The sequence below is a fragment of the Cyanistes caeruleus genome, chromosome 4, assembly GCF_971803275.1.
Source record: "Cyanistes caeruleus chromosome 4, bCyaCae1.hap1.1, whole genome shotgun sequence".
Taxonomy (NCBI): domain Eukaryota; kingdom Metazoa; phylum Chordata; class Aves; order Passeriformes; family Paridae; genus Cyanistes; species Cyanistes caeruleus.
The window spans coordinates 62,874,489-62,892,351 of NC_141704.1; the positions used below are offsets into that span (position 1 = coordinate 62,874,489).

A 17,863-nucleotide genomic window follows, 5' to 3' on the forward strand; every position below is an offset into this window, starting at 1 on the left:
CCGACGTCCTAAATTTGGTATTTTGTTGTCATTTTTTGTTCTATTTTAGGTTTGTGTTAAACAACAAACCTTTTAAGAAGAATTGGAATTTTTTGAAGTCAGTTGTCTCTCTTGTGCTTTCTCTCACTCTGTCTCTAACTCTCTCTGTCTCAGGTGAGAGACTGGCAGGAGGGCTGTCTTAGGCAAAGGCTGAAGATGTAGTTTGAAACATTGCACTACTACTATTCTTTTATAATTACATCATTTTAAGGACTTCCTTTCCCCCCCTCTTTCTTGCAGGCAATGATATATAATAAGATCCTGAGGCTTTCTACATCCAACTTGTCCATGGGAGAGATGACACTGGGACAAATCAATAACTTGGTTGCCATAGAAACCAACCAATTGATGTGGTTCTTGTTCCTGTGCCCCAATCTGTGGGCAATGCCTGTCCAGGTAGAGCATCCCAGTAAGCGCCTGATTTCAGAGATCCTCCTGCCTGGTTGAGGAGAGTGCATGTCTGGGATACTGCTACAAAATCCAGAGGGGAACCTGCACTTCCAACTAAGATTAACAAACAGAAAGGTGGCCCAATGGCTGAAAAGCTGTCTCTCCAAGGGCCAGTGAAGAGAGAAGGGTTTTTTAGCAGGATTTCCATGTCCATGACTTGAAGAATGAGGACCTTTTCCTGTTCGTATTTCTTCCACTGCTGACACAAATCCGTTGCTTTTATTTTGCCACCTGGCATCAGCCCTAAGCATTACTTCTGTAGTGTCCACTTGTAACTGGGTTTTGTGGCAGGACCAACAGCAATTGAATCCTGCTCCACGGCTGAATGTAACAGCAGCATCAACACTGACACTGACAATGCTCGAGGAGCTCTCATCTAAGCACAGTTAGTCACTGAACACTTCTGCTTCTTAACAAGGCTGGGAAAGAAATGGAGGCAAATCTGTAGGAAGGAAAGGCTGAGATGATTTAGCTTGAAAGAAATCTTCCAAAATGCCAATAACTTGGCATTTTGGAAGATTGCCAATAACATGATCTGAGACATGCTGATTTTCCCTGAAGCTTGGACTCCTGTTATCTCTTCAGAATTTTAGCTCAGGGTGTGTTTGGCACGGTCCTTACCTTTCAGTGATCCCACTGACGTTAAAGAATTTTTAAAAGGGGCAGAACCAACTCTTATAGTAGATCTGTTTTGCTGAATTTCCTGACACTGTATCAGTAATCTATTTTATTTGTCAGCAATTACTACTACTGATGGGTTGGGTAGGGTTTAGAGTGTCATTAAATACTTTATGAAAAAAAGGCAAAAAATGCTATATGGAAGTAGAAATTAGAAATAATATATAGGGTCTCATTTCACTGTTTCACATCCTGTGAAGTGGATGGAAGTGTTGCTATCAATACTTTGAAAGTTATTAAATGAACAAGTGATCTGGTTATTGTGGCTAGGTATCGTAATTTGCAGTACAGGAGCCTGGAAAGCTAAATAGTACTTTAAAAATGTCAAACTCCATTGATTCTTACTTCTGACATTGTATAATAAGAAGGGAGATTTCAAGACAGACTTGTTTAAGAGATAAAAGTATGAGATAGGCAACTAATTCTGTATGCCCTCTTATCACTGAGGACATCTCTCTACTGCAAAGTGGAGCTTTTTATAGAAATATTTATATAGCAGCGCTTGAATTAACTCAGGAACCAGAATCACAGCAGTCACACCACAGCCATTCCCAGGTAAGCTTCTGTGGGAAGTGTTCCCAAACCCTTTGCATGCCTAAGGCAGCATTTTCCTCCAGAGCTGCATGGTATTGATGCCTACGCTCAGTTTGTGTCAGTCCCAGCACATCTGCTTTGTGCTCCAGTGCCTGTCTGCAATGTCCCTTTGCCTGCAGTTGCACAGGGACACTACAATAGAATGCAACTGTGGTCCATGACAGACCTAAGACCTCTGAATACTTCCAGAGTGAGGTAAGGAGCTCTAGTGTAAACAGGACTTGAAGCCAAGAACACTGTAAAATGCCTCAGGGCAAGCACCATCATTTTAGTGCTCCTTTAGTTTTGTGGAAACCCAGTCTGGAAAGGCTTCTGGGTTTATTTCCAACACTTTCCAAATGTGATCTCCTGAAGTATGGGCTCAGTTGATTCCTATGAACCATTTTGAACTATTTAAGTGTTTATTAGAAGAACAAACATTTTTTCTCTTGGTGGTTCTGGCATATTGAAATTTACTTTTTTTTTTTTTTTTTCCTGTGTTGTTTTTCTCATCACAGATAATAATGGGTGTGATCCTCCTCTATAACCTGTTGGGAGTGAGCGCCTTGGTCGGGGCTGCTGTCATTGTTCTCTTAGCCCCCATCCAGTACTTCATAGCCACCAAGCTGGCTGAGGCTCAGAAGAGCACTCTTGTAAGTGAATTATTTTAGTAATATTTGTGATCCAGAAATGAGAACATGGTTTCTGGGTTCTGTTCTTGTAGTTAGTGAAAACCACTGTGTGCATTTGGGCCAGCCATCCCTCAGTTTCACTGCCCCTCCCTGTCTGTTTTTCTGTGTCTCAGTTTCTCTTCCTTCCTCAAAATCCGTCAGAAGAGAATCTCAGAAAAGTATGTGAGTCTTGACCTGCCCTCTCTACAATGAGTATTTTTAATCCAACTAACACAATTTTGTCTGAATTCCATTCCATTAGAGTGTTATTCCCATATGCAGATGTTGTATTTCATGGGATGTTAGCAAACAGTGCAAATGACTGATAAATTGTAATAGGAAAGTATTAAAGAATGTGTGCAACCTCCCTCTGTAAAGTCTAGAGACATTTTACTCTCAGCCAAAGCTTTGGTATTCTCTAAAAATCAGTTGGCACTGCTGGATTATTATCTATTCATATCTAAATTCTTCAGTGCTGTAAGTTTGTTTTTCTGCCTCATTTATTTCACCAATTAGAAATGTTTCCTGCTCCTTTGTCTAATTTTTAACTTTATTGCTGTGACCCTTGAACTTTTTAAGTAAGTCTTTCATGCTTAAGTTGCCAAATATTTAGAGGTCCTTTTTGTCTCAATATTTGTTAAACAAATTATTGATGCATGGATCTAATTGTCAGCATACTTCAATCCTGTTGAGTTGTGCCAGTTTTTATAACCTGTACAAATTGTACAGAGAATTTTTCTCTGCATAATTTCAGAAATAATCCCAGTCTTTCCTGATGCTCTATTCTGACTTTCTCTGATTCATCTTTTGGATTATGATTTTACCAAAACTCATGATTTTACCAAAAGTTATGATTACTGTTTACTGGTGAAGGGAAACTAGCCAAATACATTGATAATTATCTTGCTTATTTTCACAACTGGATCCCAGAATGATTCTTGCATCAGCAAATATACACATTTAGGTTTCTGTCTATTGTTATGGACACCATTGACCTACTAACCCACCTCCCTGAGTTTCATCCTCTCTTTGAAGGACTGGAATGTTTTGAGTTATTTTCTTTGCAGAAAAGGGTCACTTAATTTCCCCTAATGGTTGTAAATATTTTAATACCTCAAAAGAAAATGAAATTTTATATTATTTTTCCCAGTATGGCATCTGTACAAAATCACAAACAAACAAAATTTGTTTTTTTAGTGAGGAGAAAAGAGGTTTGTCATTAAGATTACAAATAGTTATCAATTTTTTTCCCTGGTTTTCTCTTGAAATGAAGGACTATTCTACTGAGAGACTAAAGAAAACCAATGAGATACTCAAAGGCATTAAGCTATTAAAGCTGTATGCCTGGGAGCACATATTTTGTACAAGTGTGGAAGAAACGAGAATGAAAGAGCTCACCAGTCTCAAAACCTTTGCACTTCATACTTCTCTTTCCAGTAAGTAACTGTCTTTTTAGTGCTCAGAAAAGTATCCTATTTTTCATGTCAGCATTCCTCCCAACTTCAACTGAAGACAGATGCAGGTGTGCCTGTGACACTTCTGTCTGTGTGTAATGTCATTAAAATAAAAAGGCGTGATAAATACATAACACAGAAATTCGAAAGGATACACTACATATTGTTGATTTTTTTTTTTTTTTCAGTAAGTTTTCTGTTACCTTCATTGTGACATTACAGCTACAAATTGCTTTATAGTAAGGGGACTCCAGATAATACTGGCAGCTGTGACTGCAGCAAAGATAAAATGTGTTTTCTGCATATAAATTGTCTTTTATGAAATGTAAAAGGATTGAGTAATGCTTTACTTGTGTTTCATATTAATTGTGTACTTAATGATTTTTATCTTAGTTTAGTAGAGTAGACAAATGAGAGAATTTCATGGCTTATTTGTTGGTGTGTTTAAGTTCTATGTCTCTCAGGGAAGGAAATGTTTTCCTGCAGACTAATTATCCTTTTGGAGTTTAAATTACTTGAATTGGAAATAACTGGATTGTTTTAGTGTCATACACTTATTATAAAATTGATTTTTCTTATTTCCTATAATCTGATACTTACTTTATTTCTCTTCCCCAGTTTTTATGAATGCAGCCATACCAATAGCAGCTGTTCTTGCAGTAAGATATGGATTTTTTTTCAGTTTTACTTATAAAAAAGGTAGAGGAAAGTGGGGGGAGGGGGTGTAAAAATGAAGTCCACCATTGTTATTGTAGGACATATTCATAAAACCAGCAGATGAATTAAGGGGCCCCTGATAACTGTAGGAGAACATAACACTGGACGCTTTCATTCCCAGCAGGTTCATTGGTAAAGAGAAAAATAATTTTTTACTATAAGAAAAAAAATCATTAGATCTCGAATTTTTTATTAAAATGGAGAGGAGAGGGAGAGGGAGAGGGAGAGGGAGAGGGAGGTGCGGGAAGGTACAGGAAGGTGCGGGAAGGTACGGGAAGGTGCGGAAAGGTGCGGAAAGGAAAGGTGCGGAAAGGAAAGGTGCGGAAAGGTGCGGAAAGGTGCGGAAAGGTGCGGAAAGGAAAGGTGCGGAAAGGAAAGGAAAGGTGCGGAAAGGAAAGGTGTGGAAAGGAAAGGTGCGGAAGGGAAAGGAAGGGAAAGGAAAGGTGCGGAAAGGAAAGGAAAGGTGCGGAAAGGAAAGGAAAGGTGAGGAAAGGAAAGGAAAGGTGAGGAAAGGAAAGGAAAGGAAAGGAAAGGAAAGGAAAGGAAAGGAAAGGAAAGGAAAGGAAAGGAAAGGAAAGGAAAGGAAAGGAAAGGAAAGGAAAGGAAAGGAAAGGAAAGGAAAGGAAAGGAAAGGAAAGGAAAGGAAAGGAAAGGAAAGGAAAGGAAAGGAAAGGAAAGGAAAGGTGCGGAAAGGAAAGGTGCGGAAAGGAAAGGAAAGGTGCGGAAAGGAAAGGTGCGGAAAGGTGCGGAAAGGTGCGGAAAGGTGCGGAAAGGTGCGGAAAGGTGCGGAAAGGAAAGGAAAGGAAAGGAAAGGAAAGGAAAGGAAAGGTGCGGAAAGGAAAGGAAAGGTGCGGAAAGGAAAGGAAAGGAAAGGTGCGGAAAGGAAAGGTGCGGAAAGGTGCGGAAAGGAAAGGTGCGGAAAGGTGCGGAAAGGAAAGGAAAGGAAAGGAAAGGAAAGGAAAGGAAAGGAAAGGAAAGGTGCGGAAAGGAAAGGAAAGGAAAGGAAAGGAAAGGAAAGGAAAGGAAAGGAAAGGAAAGGAAAGGAAAGGAAAGGAAAGGAAAGGAAAGGAAAGGAAAGGAAAGGAAAGGAAAGGAAAGGAAAGGAAAGGAAAGGAAAGGAAAGGTGCGGAAAGGAAAGGAAAGGAAAGGAAAGGAAAGGAAAGGAAGGAAAGGAAAGGAAAGGAAAGGAGCGGAAAGGTGCTGAAAGGAAAGGTGCGGAAAGGAAAGGAAAGGAAAGGAAAGGAAAGGAAAGGAAAGGAAAGGAAAGGTGCGGAAAGGAGCGGAAAGGTGCGGAAAGGTGCGGAAATGTTCGGAAAGGAAAGGTGCGGAAAGGAAAGGTGCGGAAAGGTGCGGAAAGGAAAGGAAAGGAAAGGAAAGGAAAGGAAAGGAAAGGAAAGGAAAGGAAAGGAAAGGAAAGGAAAGGTGCGGAAAGGAAAGGTGCGGAAAAGGAACGGAAAGGAAAGGAAAGGAAAGGAAAGGAAAGGAAAGGAAAGGAAAGGAAAGGAAAGGAAAGGAAAGGAAAGGAAAGGAAAGGAAAGAAAGGAAAGGAAAGGAAAGGAAAGGAAAGGAAAGGAAAGGAAAGGAAAGGAAAGGTGCGGAAAGGAAAGGTGCGGAAAGGAAAGGTGCGGAAAGGAAAGGTGCGGAAAGGAAAGGAAAGGTGCGGAAAGGAAAGGTGCGGAAAGGAAAGGAAAGGAAAGGAAAGGAAAGGTGCGGAAAGGTGCGGAAAGGTGCGGAAAGGAAAGGAAAGGAAAGGAAAGGAAAGGAAAGAAAGGAAAGGAAAGGAAAGGAAAGGAAAGGAAAGGAAAGGAAAGGAAAGGAAAGGAAAGGAAAGGAAAGGAAAGGAAAGGTGCGGAAAGGAAAGGAAAGGTGCGGAAAGGTGCGGAAAGGTGCGGAAAGGAAAGGAAAGGAAAGGAAAGGAAAGGAAAGGAAAGGAAGGTGCGGAAAGGAAAGGAAAGAAAGGAAAGGTGCGGGAAGGGAAGGTGCGGGAAGGTGCGGGAAGGGAAGGAAAGGAAAGGAAAGGAAAGGAAAGGAAAGGAAAGGAAAGGAAAGGAAAGGAAAGGAAAGGAAAGGAAAGGAAAGAAAGGAAAGGAAAGGAAAGGAAAGGAAAGGAAAGGAAAGGAAAGGAAAGGAAAGGAAAGGAAAGGAAAGGTGCGGAAAGGAATGGTGCGGAAAGGTGCGGAAAGGTGCGGAAAGGTGCGGAAAGGTGAGGAAAGGTAGGGAAAGGTGAGGAAGGAAAGGTGCGGAAAGGAAAGGTGCGGAAAGGGTGCGGAAAGGTGCGGAAAGGTGCGGAAAGGTGCGGAAAGGTGCGGAAAGGTGCGGAAAGGAAAGAAAGGAAAGAAAGGAAGAGAAAGGAAAGGAAAGGAAAGGAAAGGAAGGAAAGGATGCGGAAAGGAAAGGAAAGGTGCGGAAGGAAAGGAAAGGGGCGGAAAGGAAAGGAAAGGAAAGGTGCGGAAAGGAAAGGTGCGGAAAGGTGCGGAAAGGAAAGGTGCGGAAGGAAAGTGCGGAAAGGAAAGGTGCGGAAAGGAAAGGTGCGGAAAGGGAAAGGAAAGGTGCGGAAAGGAAAGGAAAGGAAAGGAAAGGAAAGGAAAGGAAAGGAAAGGAAAGGAAAGGAAAGGAAAGGAAAGGAAAGGAAAGGAAAGGAAAGGAAAGGAAAGGAAAGGAAAGGTGCGGAAAGGAAAGGAAAGGAAAAGGAAAGGAAAGGAAAGGAAAGGAAAGGAAAGGAAAGGAAAGGAGCGGAAAAGTGCTGAAAGGAAAGGTGCGGAAAGGAAAGGAATGGTGCGGAAAGGAAAGGTGCGGAAAGGAGCGGAAAGGTGCGGAAAGGTGCGGAAATGTTCGGAAAGGAAAGGTGCGGAAAGGAAAGGTGCGGAAAGGTGCGGAAAGGAAAGGTGCGGAAAGGAAAGGAAAGGAAAGGAAAGGAAAGGAAGGAAAGGAAAGGAAAGGAAAGGAAAGGAAAGGAAGGAAAGGGAAAGGATGCGGAAAGGAACGGAAAGGAAAGGAAAGGAAAGGAAAGGAAAGGAAAGGGAAAGGAAAGGAAAGGAAAGGAAAGGTGCGGAAAGGAAAGGTGCGGAAAGGAAAGGGCGGAAAGGAAAGGAAAGGAAAGGAAAGGAAAGGAAAGGTAAGGAAAGGTGCGGAAAGGAAAGGTGCCGGAAAGGAAAGGTGCGGAAAGGAAAGGAAAGGTGCGGAAAGGAAAGGTGCGGAAAGGAAAGGAAAGGAAAGGAAAAGGAAAGGAAAGGTGCGGAAAGGAAGGAAAGGAAAGGAAAGGAAAGGAAGGAAGGAAAGGAAAGGAAAGGAAAGGAAAGGAAAGGAAAGGAAGAAGGAAAAGGAAGGAAAGGAAAGGAAAAGGAAAGGAAAGGTGCGGAAAGGAAAGGAAAGGGGAGGCGGAAAGGTGCGGAAAGGTGCGGAAAGGTGCGGAAAGGAAAGGAAAGGAAAGGAAAGGAAGGGTGCGAAAGGAAAGGAAAGGAAGGGAAAGAAAGGAAAGGAAAGGAAAGGAAAGGAAGGAAAGGAAAGGAAAGGAAAGGAAAGGAAAGGAAAGGAAAGGTGCGGAAAGGAAAGGAAAGGAAAGGAAAGGAAGGAAAGGAAAGGAAAGGAAAGGAAAGGTGCGGAAGGGAAGGTGCGGGAAGGTGCGGGAAGGAAAGGAAAGGAAAGGAAAGGAAAGGAAAGGAAAGGAAAGGAAAGGAAAGGAAAGGAAAGGAAAGGAAGGAAAGGAAAGGAAGGAAAGGAAAGGAAAGGAAAGGAAAGGAAAGGAAAGGAAAGGAAAGGAAAGGAAAGGAAAGGAAAGGAAAGGAAAGGTGCGGAAAGGAAAGGTGCGGAAAGGTGCGGAAAGGAAAGGTGCGGAAGGAAAGGTGCGGAAAGGAAAGGTGCGGAAAGGTGCGGAAGAGGTGCGGAAAGGAAAGGAAAGGAAAGGAAAGGAAAGGAAAGGAAAGGAAAGAAAGGAAAGGTGCGGAAAGGAAAGGTGCGGAAAGGAAAGGTGCGGAAAGGAAAGGTGCGGAAAGGAAAGGTGCGGAAAGGTGCGGAAAGGTGCGGAAAGGAAAGGTGCGGAAAGGTGCGGAAAGGAAAGGTGCGGAAAGGAAAGGTGCGGAAAGGAAAGGTGCGGAAAGGAAAGGTGCGGAAAGGAAAGGTGCGGAAAGGAAAGGTGCGGAAAAGGGAAAGGTGCGGAAAGGAAAGGAAAGGAAAGGAAAGGAAAGGAAAGGGAAAGAAAGGAAAGGAAAGGAAGGAAAGGTGCGGAAAGGAAAGGTGCGGAAGGAAAGGTGCGGAAAGGAAAGGTGCGGAAAGGAAAGGTGCGGAAAGGTGCGGAAAGGAAAGGTGCGGAAAGGAAAGGTGCGGAAAGGAAAGGTGCGGAAAGGAAGGAAAGGAAAGGAAAGGAAAGAAAGGAAAGGAAAGGAAAGGAAAGGAAAGGAAAGGAAAGAAAGGAAAGGAAAGGAAAGGATGCGGAAAGGAAAAGGAAAGGAAAGGAAAGGAAAGGAAAGGAAAGGAAAGGAAAGAAAGGAAAGGAAAGGAAAGAAAGGAAAGGTGCGGAAAGGAAAGGTGCGAAAGGGAAAGGTGCGGAAAGGACAGGTGCGGAAAGGAAAGGTGCGGAAAGGAAGGTGCGGAAAGGACAGGTGCGGAAAGGAAGGTGCGGAAAGGAAAGGTGCGGAAAGGAAAGGTGCGGAAAGGAAAGGAAAGGTGCGGAAAGGAAAGGTGCGGAAGGAAAGTGCGGAAAGGAAGGAAGAAAGGAAAGGAAAGGAAAGGAAAGGAAAGGAAAGAAAAGGAAAGGGAAAGGAAAGGAAAGGAAAGGAAAAGGAAAGGAAAGGAAGGTGCGGAAAGGAAAGGTGCGGAAAGGAAAGGAAAGAAGGAAAGGAAAGGAAAGGAAAGGAAAGGAAAAGGAAAGGAAAGGAAAGGAAAGGTGCGGAAAGGTGCGGAAGGTGCGGAAAGGTGCGGAAAGGAAAGGAAAGGAAAGGAAGGAAAGGAAAGGAAAGGAAAGGAAAGGAAAGGTGCGGAAAGGAAAGGAAAGGTGCGGAAAGGAAAGGAAAGGTGCGGAAAGGAAAGAAAGGTAAGGAAAGGAAAGGAAAGGAAAGGAAAGGAAAGGAAAGGAAAGGAAAGGAAGGAAAGGAAAGGAAAGGAAAGGAAAGGAAAGGAAAGGTGCGGAAAGGTGCGGAAAGGAAAGGTGCGGAAAGGAAAGGTGCGGAAAGGAAAGGGGAAAGGTGCGGAAAGAAAGGTGCGGAAAGGAAAGGTGCGGAAAGGAAAGGTGACGGAAAGGAAAGGAAAGGTGCGGAAAGGAAAGGAAAGGTGCGGAAAGGAAAGAAGGTGCGGAAAGGAAAGGAAAAGGAAAAGGAAAGGAAAGGAAAGGAAAGGAAAGGAAAGGAAAGGAAAGGAGCGGAAAGGTGCGGAAAGGAAAGGTGCGGAAAAGGAAAGGAAAGGTGCGGAAAGGAAAGGTGCGGGAAAGGAGCGGAAAGGTGCGGAAAGGTGCGGAAATGTGCGGAAAGGAAAGGTGCGGAAAGGTGCGGAAAGGTGCGGAAAGGTGCGGAAAGGTGCGGAAAGGTGCGGAAAGGAAAGGAAAGGAAAGGAAAGGAAAGGAAAGGAAAGGAAAGGAAAGGAAAGGAAGGTGCGGAAAGGAAAGGTGCGGAAAGGAACGGAAAGGAAAGGAAAGGAAAGGAAAGGAAAGGAAAGGAAAGGAAAGGAAAGGAAAGGAAAGAAAGGAAAGGAAAGGAAAGGAAAGGAAAGGAAAGGGAAAGGAAGGAAAGGAAAGAAAGAAAGGAAAGGAAAGGAAAGGTGCGGAAAGGAAAGGAAAGGTGCGGAAAGGAAAGGAAAGGTGCGGAAAGGAAAGGAAAGGTGCGGAAAGGAAAGGAAAGGAAAGGAAAGGAAAGGAAAGAAAGGAAAGGAAAGGAAAGGAAAGGAAAGGAAAGGAAAGGAAAGGAAAGGAAAGGAAAGGAAAGGACAGGTGCGGAAAGGAAAGGTGCGGAAAGGTGCGGAAAGGAGCGGAAAGGTGCGGAAAGGAAAGGTGCGGAAAGGAAGGTGGCGAAAGGAAAGGAAAGGTGCGGAAAGGAAAGGTGCGGAAAGGAAAGGTGCGGAAAGGAAAGGAAAGGAAAGGTGCGGAAAGGAAAGGAAAGGTGCGGAAAGGAAAGGAAAGGAAAGGAAAGGAAGGAAAGGAAAGGAAAGGAAAGGAAAGGAAAGGAAAGGAAAGGAAAGGAAAGGAAAGGGAAAGGAAGGAAAGGAAAGGAAAGGAAAGGAAAGGAAAGGAAAGGAGGGAAAGGAAAGGAAAGGTGCGGAAAGGAAAGGGAAAGGTGCGGAAAGGAAAAAGGTGCGGAAAGGAAAGGTGCGGAAAGGAAAGGTGCGGAAAAGGAAAGGTGCGGAAAGGAAGGAAAGGAAAGGAAAGGAAAGGAAAGGAAAGGAAAGGAAAGAGGAAAGGAAAGGAAAGGAAAGTGCGGAAAGGAAGGAAAGGTGCGGAAAGGAAAGGAAAGGAGCGGAAAGGAAAGGTGCGGAAAGGAAAGGTGCGGAAAGGAAAGTGCGGAAAGGTGCGGAAAGGTGCGGAAAGGTGCGGAAAGGAAAGGAAAGGAAAGGAAAGGAAAGGAAAGGAAAGGAAAGGAAAGGAAAGGAAAGGAAAGGAAAGGAAAGGAAAGGTGCGAAAGGAAAGGAAAGGAAAGGAAAGGAAAGGAAAGGAAAGGAAAAGGAAAGGAAAGGAAAGGAAAGGAAAGGAAAGGAAAGGAAAGGTGCGGAAAGGAAAGGAAAGGAAAGGAAAGGAAAGGAAAAGGAAAGGAAAGGAAAGGAAAGGAAAGGAAAGGAAAGGAAAGGAAAGGAAAGGAAAGGAAAGGTGCGGGAAGGAAAGGAAAGGTGCGGGAAGGGAAGGGGCGGGAAGGTGCGGGAAGGTGCGGGAAGGTGCGGGAAGGGAAGGGAAGGGAAGGAAGGAAAGGAAAGGAAAGGAAAGGAAAGGAAAGGAAAGGAAAGGAAAGGAAAGGAAGGAAAGAAAGGAAAGGAAAGGAAAGGAAAGGAAAGGAAAGGAAAAGGAAAGGAAAGGAAAGGTGCGGAAAGGAAAGGTGCGGAAAGGAAAGGTGCGGAAAGGAAAGGTGCGGAAAGGTGCGGAAAGGAAAGGAAAGGTGCGGAAAGGGAAAGGTGCGGAAAGGAAAGGTGCGGAAAGGAAAGGTGCGGAAGGAAAGGAAAGGAAAGGTGCGGAAAGGAAAGGAAAGGAAGGAAAGGAAAGGAAAGGAAAGGAAAGGAAAGGAAAGGTGCGGAAAGGAAAGGTGCGGAAAGGTGCGGAAAGGAAAGGTGCGGAAAGGAAAGGTGCGGAAAGGTGCGGAAAGGTGCGGAAAGGAAAGGTGCGGAAAGGTGCGGAAAGGAAAGGTGCGGAAAGGAAAGGTGCGGAAAGGAAAGGAAAGGTGCGGAAAGAAAGGAAAGGAAAGGAAAGGAAAGGAAAGGAAAGGAAAGGAAAGGAAAGGAAAGGAAAGGAAAGGAAAGGAAAGAAAGGAAAGGAAGGAAGGAAAGGAAAGGAAAGGAAAGGAAAGGAAAGAAAGGTGCGGAAAGGAAAGGAAAGGAAAGGTGCGGAAAGGAAAGGTGCGGAAAGGAAAGGTGCGGAAAGGAAAGGTGCGGAAAGGAAAGGAAAGAAAGGAAAGGAAAGGAAAGGAAAGGAAAGGAAAGGAAAGGAAAGGAAAGGAAAGGAAAGTGCGGAAAGGAAAGGTGCGGAAAGGAAAGGTGCGGAAAGGACAGGTGCGGAAAGTAAAGGTGCGGAAAGAAAGGTGCGGAAAGGACAGGTGCGGAAAGGAAAGGTGCGGAAAGGAAAGGTGCGGAAAGGAAAGGAAAGGAAAGGTGCGGAAAGGAAAGGAAAGGAAAGGAAAGGAAAGGAAAGGAAAGGAAGGAAAGGAAAGGAAAGGAAAGGGAAAGGAAAGGAAAGGAAAGGTGCGGAAAGGAAAGGTGCGGGAAGGAAAGGAAAGGTGCGGAAAGGGAAAGGAAAGGTGCGGAAAGGAAAGGAAAGGAAAGGAAAGGAAAGGAAAGGAAAGGAGAGGAAAGGAAAGGTGCGGAAAGGAAAGGTGGCGGAAAGGAAAGGTGCGGAAAGGGAAAGGTGCGGAAAGGTGCGGAAAGGTGCGGAAAGGTGCGGAAAGGTGAGAGAAAGCGGAAAGGAAAGGAAAGGAAAGGAAAGGAAAGGAAAGGTGCGGAAAGGTGCGGAAAGGAAGGAAAGGTGCGGAAAGGAAAGGAAGGAAAGGAAAGGAAAGGAAAGGAAAGGAAAGGAAAGGAAAGGAAAGGAAAGGAAAGGAAAGGAAAGGAAAGGAAAGAAAGGAAAGGAAAGGTGCGGAAAGGTGCGGAAAGGAAAGGTGTGGAAAGGAAAGGTGCGGAAAGGAAAGGTGCGGAAAGGTGCGGAAAGGAAAGGTGCGGAAAGGAAAGGTGCGGAAAGGAAAGGTGCGGAAAGGAAAGGAAAGGGAAAGGAAAGGTGCGGAAAGGAAAGGTGCGGAAGGAAAGGTGCGGAAAGGAAAGGAAAGGAAAGGAAAGGAAAGGAAAGGAAAGGAAAGGAAAGGAAAAGGAAAGGAAAGGAAAGGAAAGGAAAGGAAAGGAAAGGAAAGGAAAGGAGCGGAAAGGTGCGGAAAGGAAAGGTGCGGAAAGGAAAGGAAAGGTGCGGAAAGGAAAGGTGCGGAAAGGAGCGGAAAGGTGCGGAAAGGTGCGGAAATGTGCGGAAAGGAAAGGTGCGGAAAGGTGCGGAAAGGTGCGGAAAGGTGCGAGAAAGGAAAGGAAAGGAAAGGAAAGGAAGGAAAGGAAAGGAAAGGAAAAGGAAAGGAAAGGAAAGGAAAGGTGCGGAAAGGAAAGGTGCGGAAAGGAAAGGTGCGGAAAGGAAAGGTGCGGAAAGGAAAGGAAAGGAAAGGAAAGGAAAGGAAAGGAAAGGAAAGGAAAGGAAAGGAAAGGAAAGGAAAGGAAAGGAAAGAAGGAAAGGAAAGGAAAGGAAAGGAAAGGTGCGGAAAGGAAAGGAAAGGTGCGGAAAGGAAAGGAAAGGTGCGGAAAGGAAAGGAAAGGTGAGGAAAGGAAAGGAAAGGAAAGGAAAGGAAAGGAAAGGAAAGGAAAGGAAAGGAAAGGAAAGGAAAGGAAAGGAAAGGAAAGGAAAGGAAAGGAAAGGAAAGGAAAGGAAAGGAAAGGAAAGGAAAGGAAAGGAAAGGAAAGGTGCGGAAAGGTGCGGAAAGGTGCGGAAAGGAAAGGAAAGGAAAGGAAAGGAAAGGTGCGGAAAGGTGCGGAAAGGTGCGGAAAGGAAGGTGCGGGAAAGGAAAGGTGCGGAAAGGAAAGGTGCGGAAAGGAAAGAAAGGAAAGGTGCGGAAAGAAAGGAAAGGAAAGGAAAGGAAAGGAAAGGAAAGGAAAGGAAAGGAAAAGGAAAGGAAAGGAAGGAGGAAAGGAAAGGAAAGGTGCGGAAAGGAAAGGTGCGGAAAGGACAGGTGCGGAAAGGAAAGGTGCGGAAAGGAAAGGTGCGGAAAGGTGCGGAAAGGTGCGGAAAGGTGCGGAAAGGTGCGAAAGGAAAGGAAAGGTGCGGAAAGGTGCGGAAAGGTGCGGAAAGGTGCGGAAAGGAAAGGAAAGGAAAGGAAAGGAAAGGTGCGGAAAGGAAAGGAAAGGAAAGGAAAGGAAAGGAAAGGAAAGGAAAGGAAAGGAAAGGAAAGGAAAGGAAAGGAAAGGAAAGGAAAGGAAAGGAAAGGAAAGGAAAGGAAAGGAAAGGTGCGGAAAGGAAAGGAAAGGAACGGAAAGGAAAGGAAAGGAAAGGAAAGGAAAGGAAAGGAAAGGAAAGGTGCGGAAAGGAAAGGTGCGGAAAGGAACGGAAAGGAAAGGAAAGGAAAGGAAAGGAAAGGAAAGGAAAGGAAAGGAAAGGAAAGGAAAGGAAAGGAAAAGAAAGGTGCGGAAAGGAAAGGAAAGGAAAGGAAAGGAAAGGAAAGGAAAGGAAAGGAAAGGAAAGGAAAGGAAAGAAAGGATAGGAAAGGAAAGGAAAGGAAAGGAAAGGTGCGGAAAGGAAAGGAAAGGAAAGGTGCGGAAAGGGAAAGGTGCGGAAAGGTGCGGAAAGGAAAGGAAAGGAAAGGTGCGGAAAGGTGCGGAAAGGAAAGGTGCGGAAAAGGTGCGGAAAGGTGCGGAAAGGTGCGGAAAGTGCGGAAAGGAAAGGAAAGGAAAGGAAAGGAAAGGAAAGGAAAGGAAAGGAAAGGAAAGGTGCGGAAAGGAAAGGAAAGGAAAGGAAAGGAAAGGAAAGAAGGAAAGGAAAGGAAAGGAAAGGAAAGGAAAGGAAAGGAAAGGAAAGGAAAGGAAAGGAAAGGAAAGGAAAGGAAAGGAAGGGAAAGGAAAGGTGCGGAAAGGAAAGGAAAGGTGGCGGAAAGGAAAGGAAAGGTGCGGAAAGGAAAGGAAAGGAAAGGAAAGGTGCGGAAAGGAAAGGAAAGGTGCGGAAAGGAAAGGTGCGGAAAGGAAAGGTGCGGAAAGGTGCGGAAAGGTGCGGAAAGGGAAAGGAAAGGAAAGGTGCGGAAAGGAAAGGAAAGGAAAGGTGCGGAAAGGTGCGGAAAGGTGCGGAAAGGAAAGGAAAGGAAAGGAAAGGAAAGGAAAGGAAAGGAAAGGAAAGGAAAGGAAAGGAAAGGGAAAGGAAAGGAAAGGAAAGAAAGGAAAGGAAAGGAAAGGAAAGAAAGGAAAGGAAAGGAAAGGAAAGGTGCGGAAAGGAAAGGTGCGGAAAGGTGCGGAAAGGAAAGGTGCGGAAAGGAAAGGTGCGGAAAGGAAAGGTGCGGAAAGGAAAGGAAAGGTGCGGAAAGGAAAGGAAAGGTGCGGAAAGGAAAGGTGCGGAAAGGAAAGGTGCGGAAAGGAAAGGTGCGGAAAGGAAGGCAGTGAGGAAAGGAAAGGAAAGGAAAGGAAAGAAGGAAAGGAAAGGAAAGGAAAGGAAGGAAAGGAAGGAAAGAAAGGAAAGGTGCGGAAAAGGAAAGGAAAGGTGACGGAAAGGTGCGAAAGGTGCGGAAAGGTGCGGAAAGGTGAGGAAAGGTGCGAAAAGGAAAGGTGGGAAGGAAGGAAAGGAAAGGGGGAAAGGTGCGGAAAGGAATGTGCGGAAAGGTGCGGAAAGGTGCGAAAGGGTGCGGACAGTGCGGAAAGGTGCGGAAAGGTGCGGAAAGGCGGGAAGTGCGGAAAGGAAAGGAAAGGTGCGGAAAGGTGCGGAAAGGAAAGGTGCGGAAAGGAAAGGTGCGGAAAGGAAAGGTGCGGAAAGGTGCGGAAAGGTGCGGAAAGGAAAGGAAAGGAAAGGAAAGGAAAGGAAAGGAAAGGAAAGGAAAGGAAAGGTGCGGAAAGGAAAGGTGCGGAAAGGAAAGGAAAGGAAGGAAAGGAAAGGAAAGGAAAGGAAAGGAAAGGAAAGGAAAGGAAGAAGGAAAGGAAAGGAAAGGAAAGGAAAGGAAAGGAAAGGAAAGGAAAGGAAAGGAAAGGAAAGGAAAGGAAAGGAAAGGAAAGGAAAGGAAAGGAAGAATTATTATAACTTGAACGAAGACACATTTTCTTTTCTCCTTAGCAGCAAACTCATTCTTTTTCAAAAAGCATTATGAGGCATCATGGAAGTTTTCAAGAAATGGTCCTCTGCAGTTTAAAGAGGAATAAATTTTTCTTGTCCTCTAGCCAGGTTTAGGTCTCAGCCTCATGCACTAGAGGAACTATGTCATGGTGGTCAGTAAGGGGCTTTCATAGACCAAAGTTTGAGGGCAGAGTGTGCTGAGTGTGTGTACAAGAACTGGACCATTTATGACCAGAATTCTGCTTCTGTGAAAAAAAACCCTAAGATTTGTTAGATTCTTACTAACTTTTTTTTCTGGTTTGTGTGTTTCTGTAAACCCTAAATTCAATTACAAATCAAATTTATAATCAAAAATGCTAGATTTTACAATGAAAACTTTTTCACTCTTCAATGTGTAAACCTCTTGAAATCACTGGCAGGATTTTAAAATCTATTTCACTTTACCAGAACACACCTTTTTCTTCAGTTTATCCTGATTCACAGTGAACTGAGGTAGCTATTAGCTTTAGCTGAGCAAAATATTTTGCTTGCTGTCCTTGTCCATCTAATTCAATAGTGCTTGTCCTGACATGCTCTTTCTCTGATGTGACAGACTTTTGTGACTTATGCATACACCAATGACAAGCCATTGCAGCCTGCCCAGGCATTTGCATCCCTTTCACTGTTCCACATTCTGGTCACACCTCTGTTCCTGCTGTCCACCGTGGTTCGTTTTGCAGTCAAGGCCATCGTGAGGTAAGTGGTCCTTCTCCTTCCTCCAACTCCTGAACACTCATGTTCAGTACCAGAAAAGGTTGTTTCCATGTGCTCATGTGGAAGAGTGTTATGAGGTGGGACTCTGATACTAAAGATGTGAGAGAAATCAGAGTCACCCTTCTTTTTTACTCCATGACACAGAGACAAAGAAACAGCACAGGAAGGACAGGGAGCTGCTGCAGCCAGGCCAGAGCAGGGACACCAAGGGGATCAGAGGGATGGAGCAGCTCTGCTGGGAGGAAAGGCTGAGGGAACAATTGGGATTGTTCAGCCTGGAGAAGAGAAGGCTTTGGGGTGACCTCATTGTGGCCTTGCAGTGCCTGAAGGGAGCCCACGGGAAAGATGGAGAGAGACTCTTGATAAGGGCCTAGAGTGACAGGGGAAAGGCAGAATGGCTTCACACTGACCGAGGGCAGGTTTAGATTGGGTATCAGGAAGAAATTGTTCCCTGTCAGGATGCTGAGGCCCTGGCACAGATTGCCCAGAGCAGCTGTGGCTGCCCCAGCCCTGGAAGTGTCCCAGGCCAGGTTGGATGGTGCTCTGAGCAACCTGGACTAGTGGAAGGTGTCCCTGCCCATGGCTGGGGGATAACAACAAGGTGGTCTTTAAGATTCTTTCCAACCTATGCCATTCTGTGATTCTATGATTGCTAATGTTCCATTGTTTTTACAATTTCACTAACTTTAGCAGTTTGGATTCAGAGCTGCACTGAATTGGGAGATGCTCCTCCTCTTACACTCCCACCACTGATCTTCCCTAGCACTTTCTGGGCTCTTGTCAGCACTGAGGGGGTGAGAGAGCCTCTCTAGCAAGACCAGCCCAGCTGAAGCAAGGAAGAGTAACTGGCTTAACCCTACCTCCACATAAAGTACATTGGGCTATAAGTGAGAATTTAATGATGTCCTGCATCCTGTCCCAAGTATTTATTTCTGTAAAACAGCCCAAGAGAGCAGCTTCCTTCATGCTGGGCTATAGAGCACTTAATCTTGAAGGAGCAGATTGGTATAAGTCAAATTTCAGGCTTTTGGGTGTTGTGTCAGAAGCCTGTAAGGACAAAGTCACAGTCATAG

General features: G+C 44.8%; 1 protein-coding gene across 41 annotated transcripts in view; it reads left to right on the forward strand.

The window, feature by feature from the left end:
• The window catches only part of ABCC9 (ATP binding cassette subfamily C member 9), an 82,452-nt gene that overhangs the window by 24,098 nt on the left and 40,491 nt on the right, over positions 1–17,863 (forward strand). For all 41 annotated transcript variants that reach the window (XR_015285743.1, XR_015285742.1, XM_086885256.1 and 38 more), the window contains 5 exons: positions 280–435; positions 2,259–2,393; positions 3,685–3,847; positions 4,484–4,524; positions 16,630–16,772. Coding sequence is in view for 39 of the 41 variants with exons in the window: in XM_086885256.1 (XP_086741382.1) it covers positions 280–435; positions 2,259–2,393; positions 3,685–3,847; positions 4,484–4,524; positions 16,630–16,772 (638 nt within the window). In the remaining 2 variants the exon portion in view is untranslated. The remainder of the gene's footprint in view (positions 1–279; positions 436–2,258; positions 2,394–3,684; positions 3,848–4,483; positions 4,525–16,629; positions 16,773–17,863) is intronic.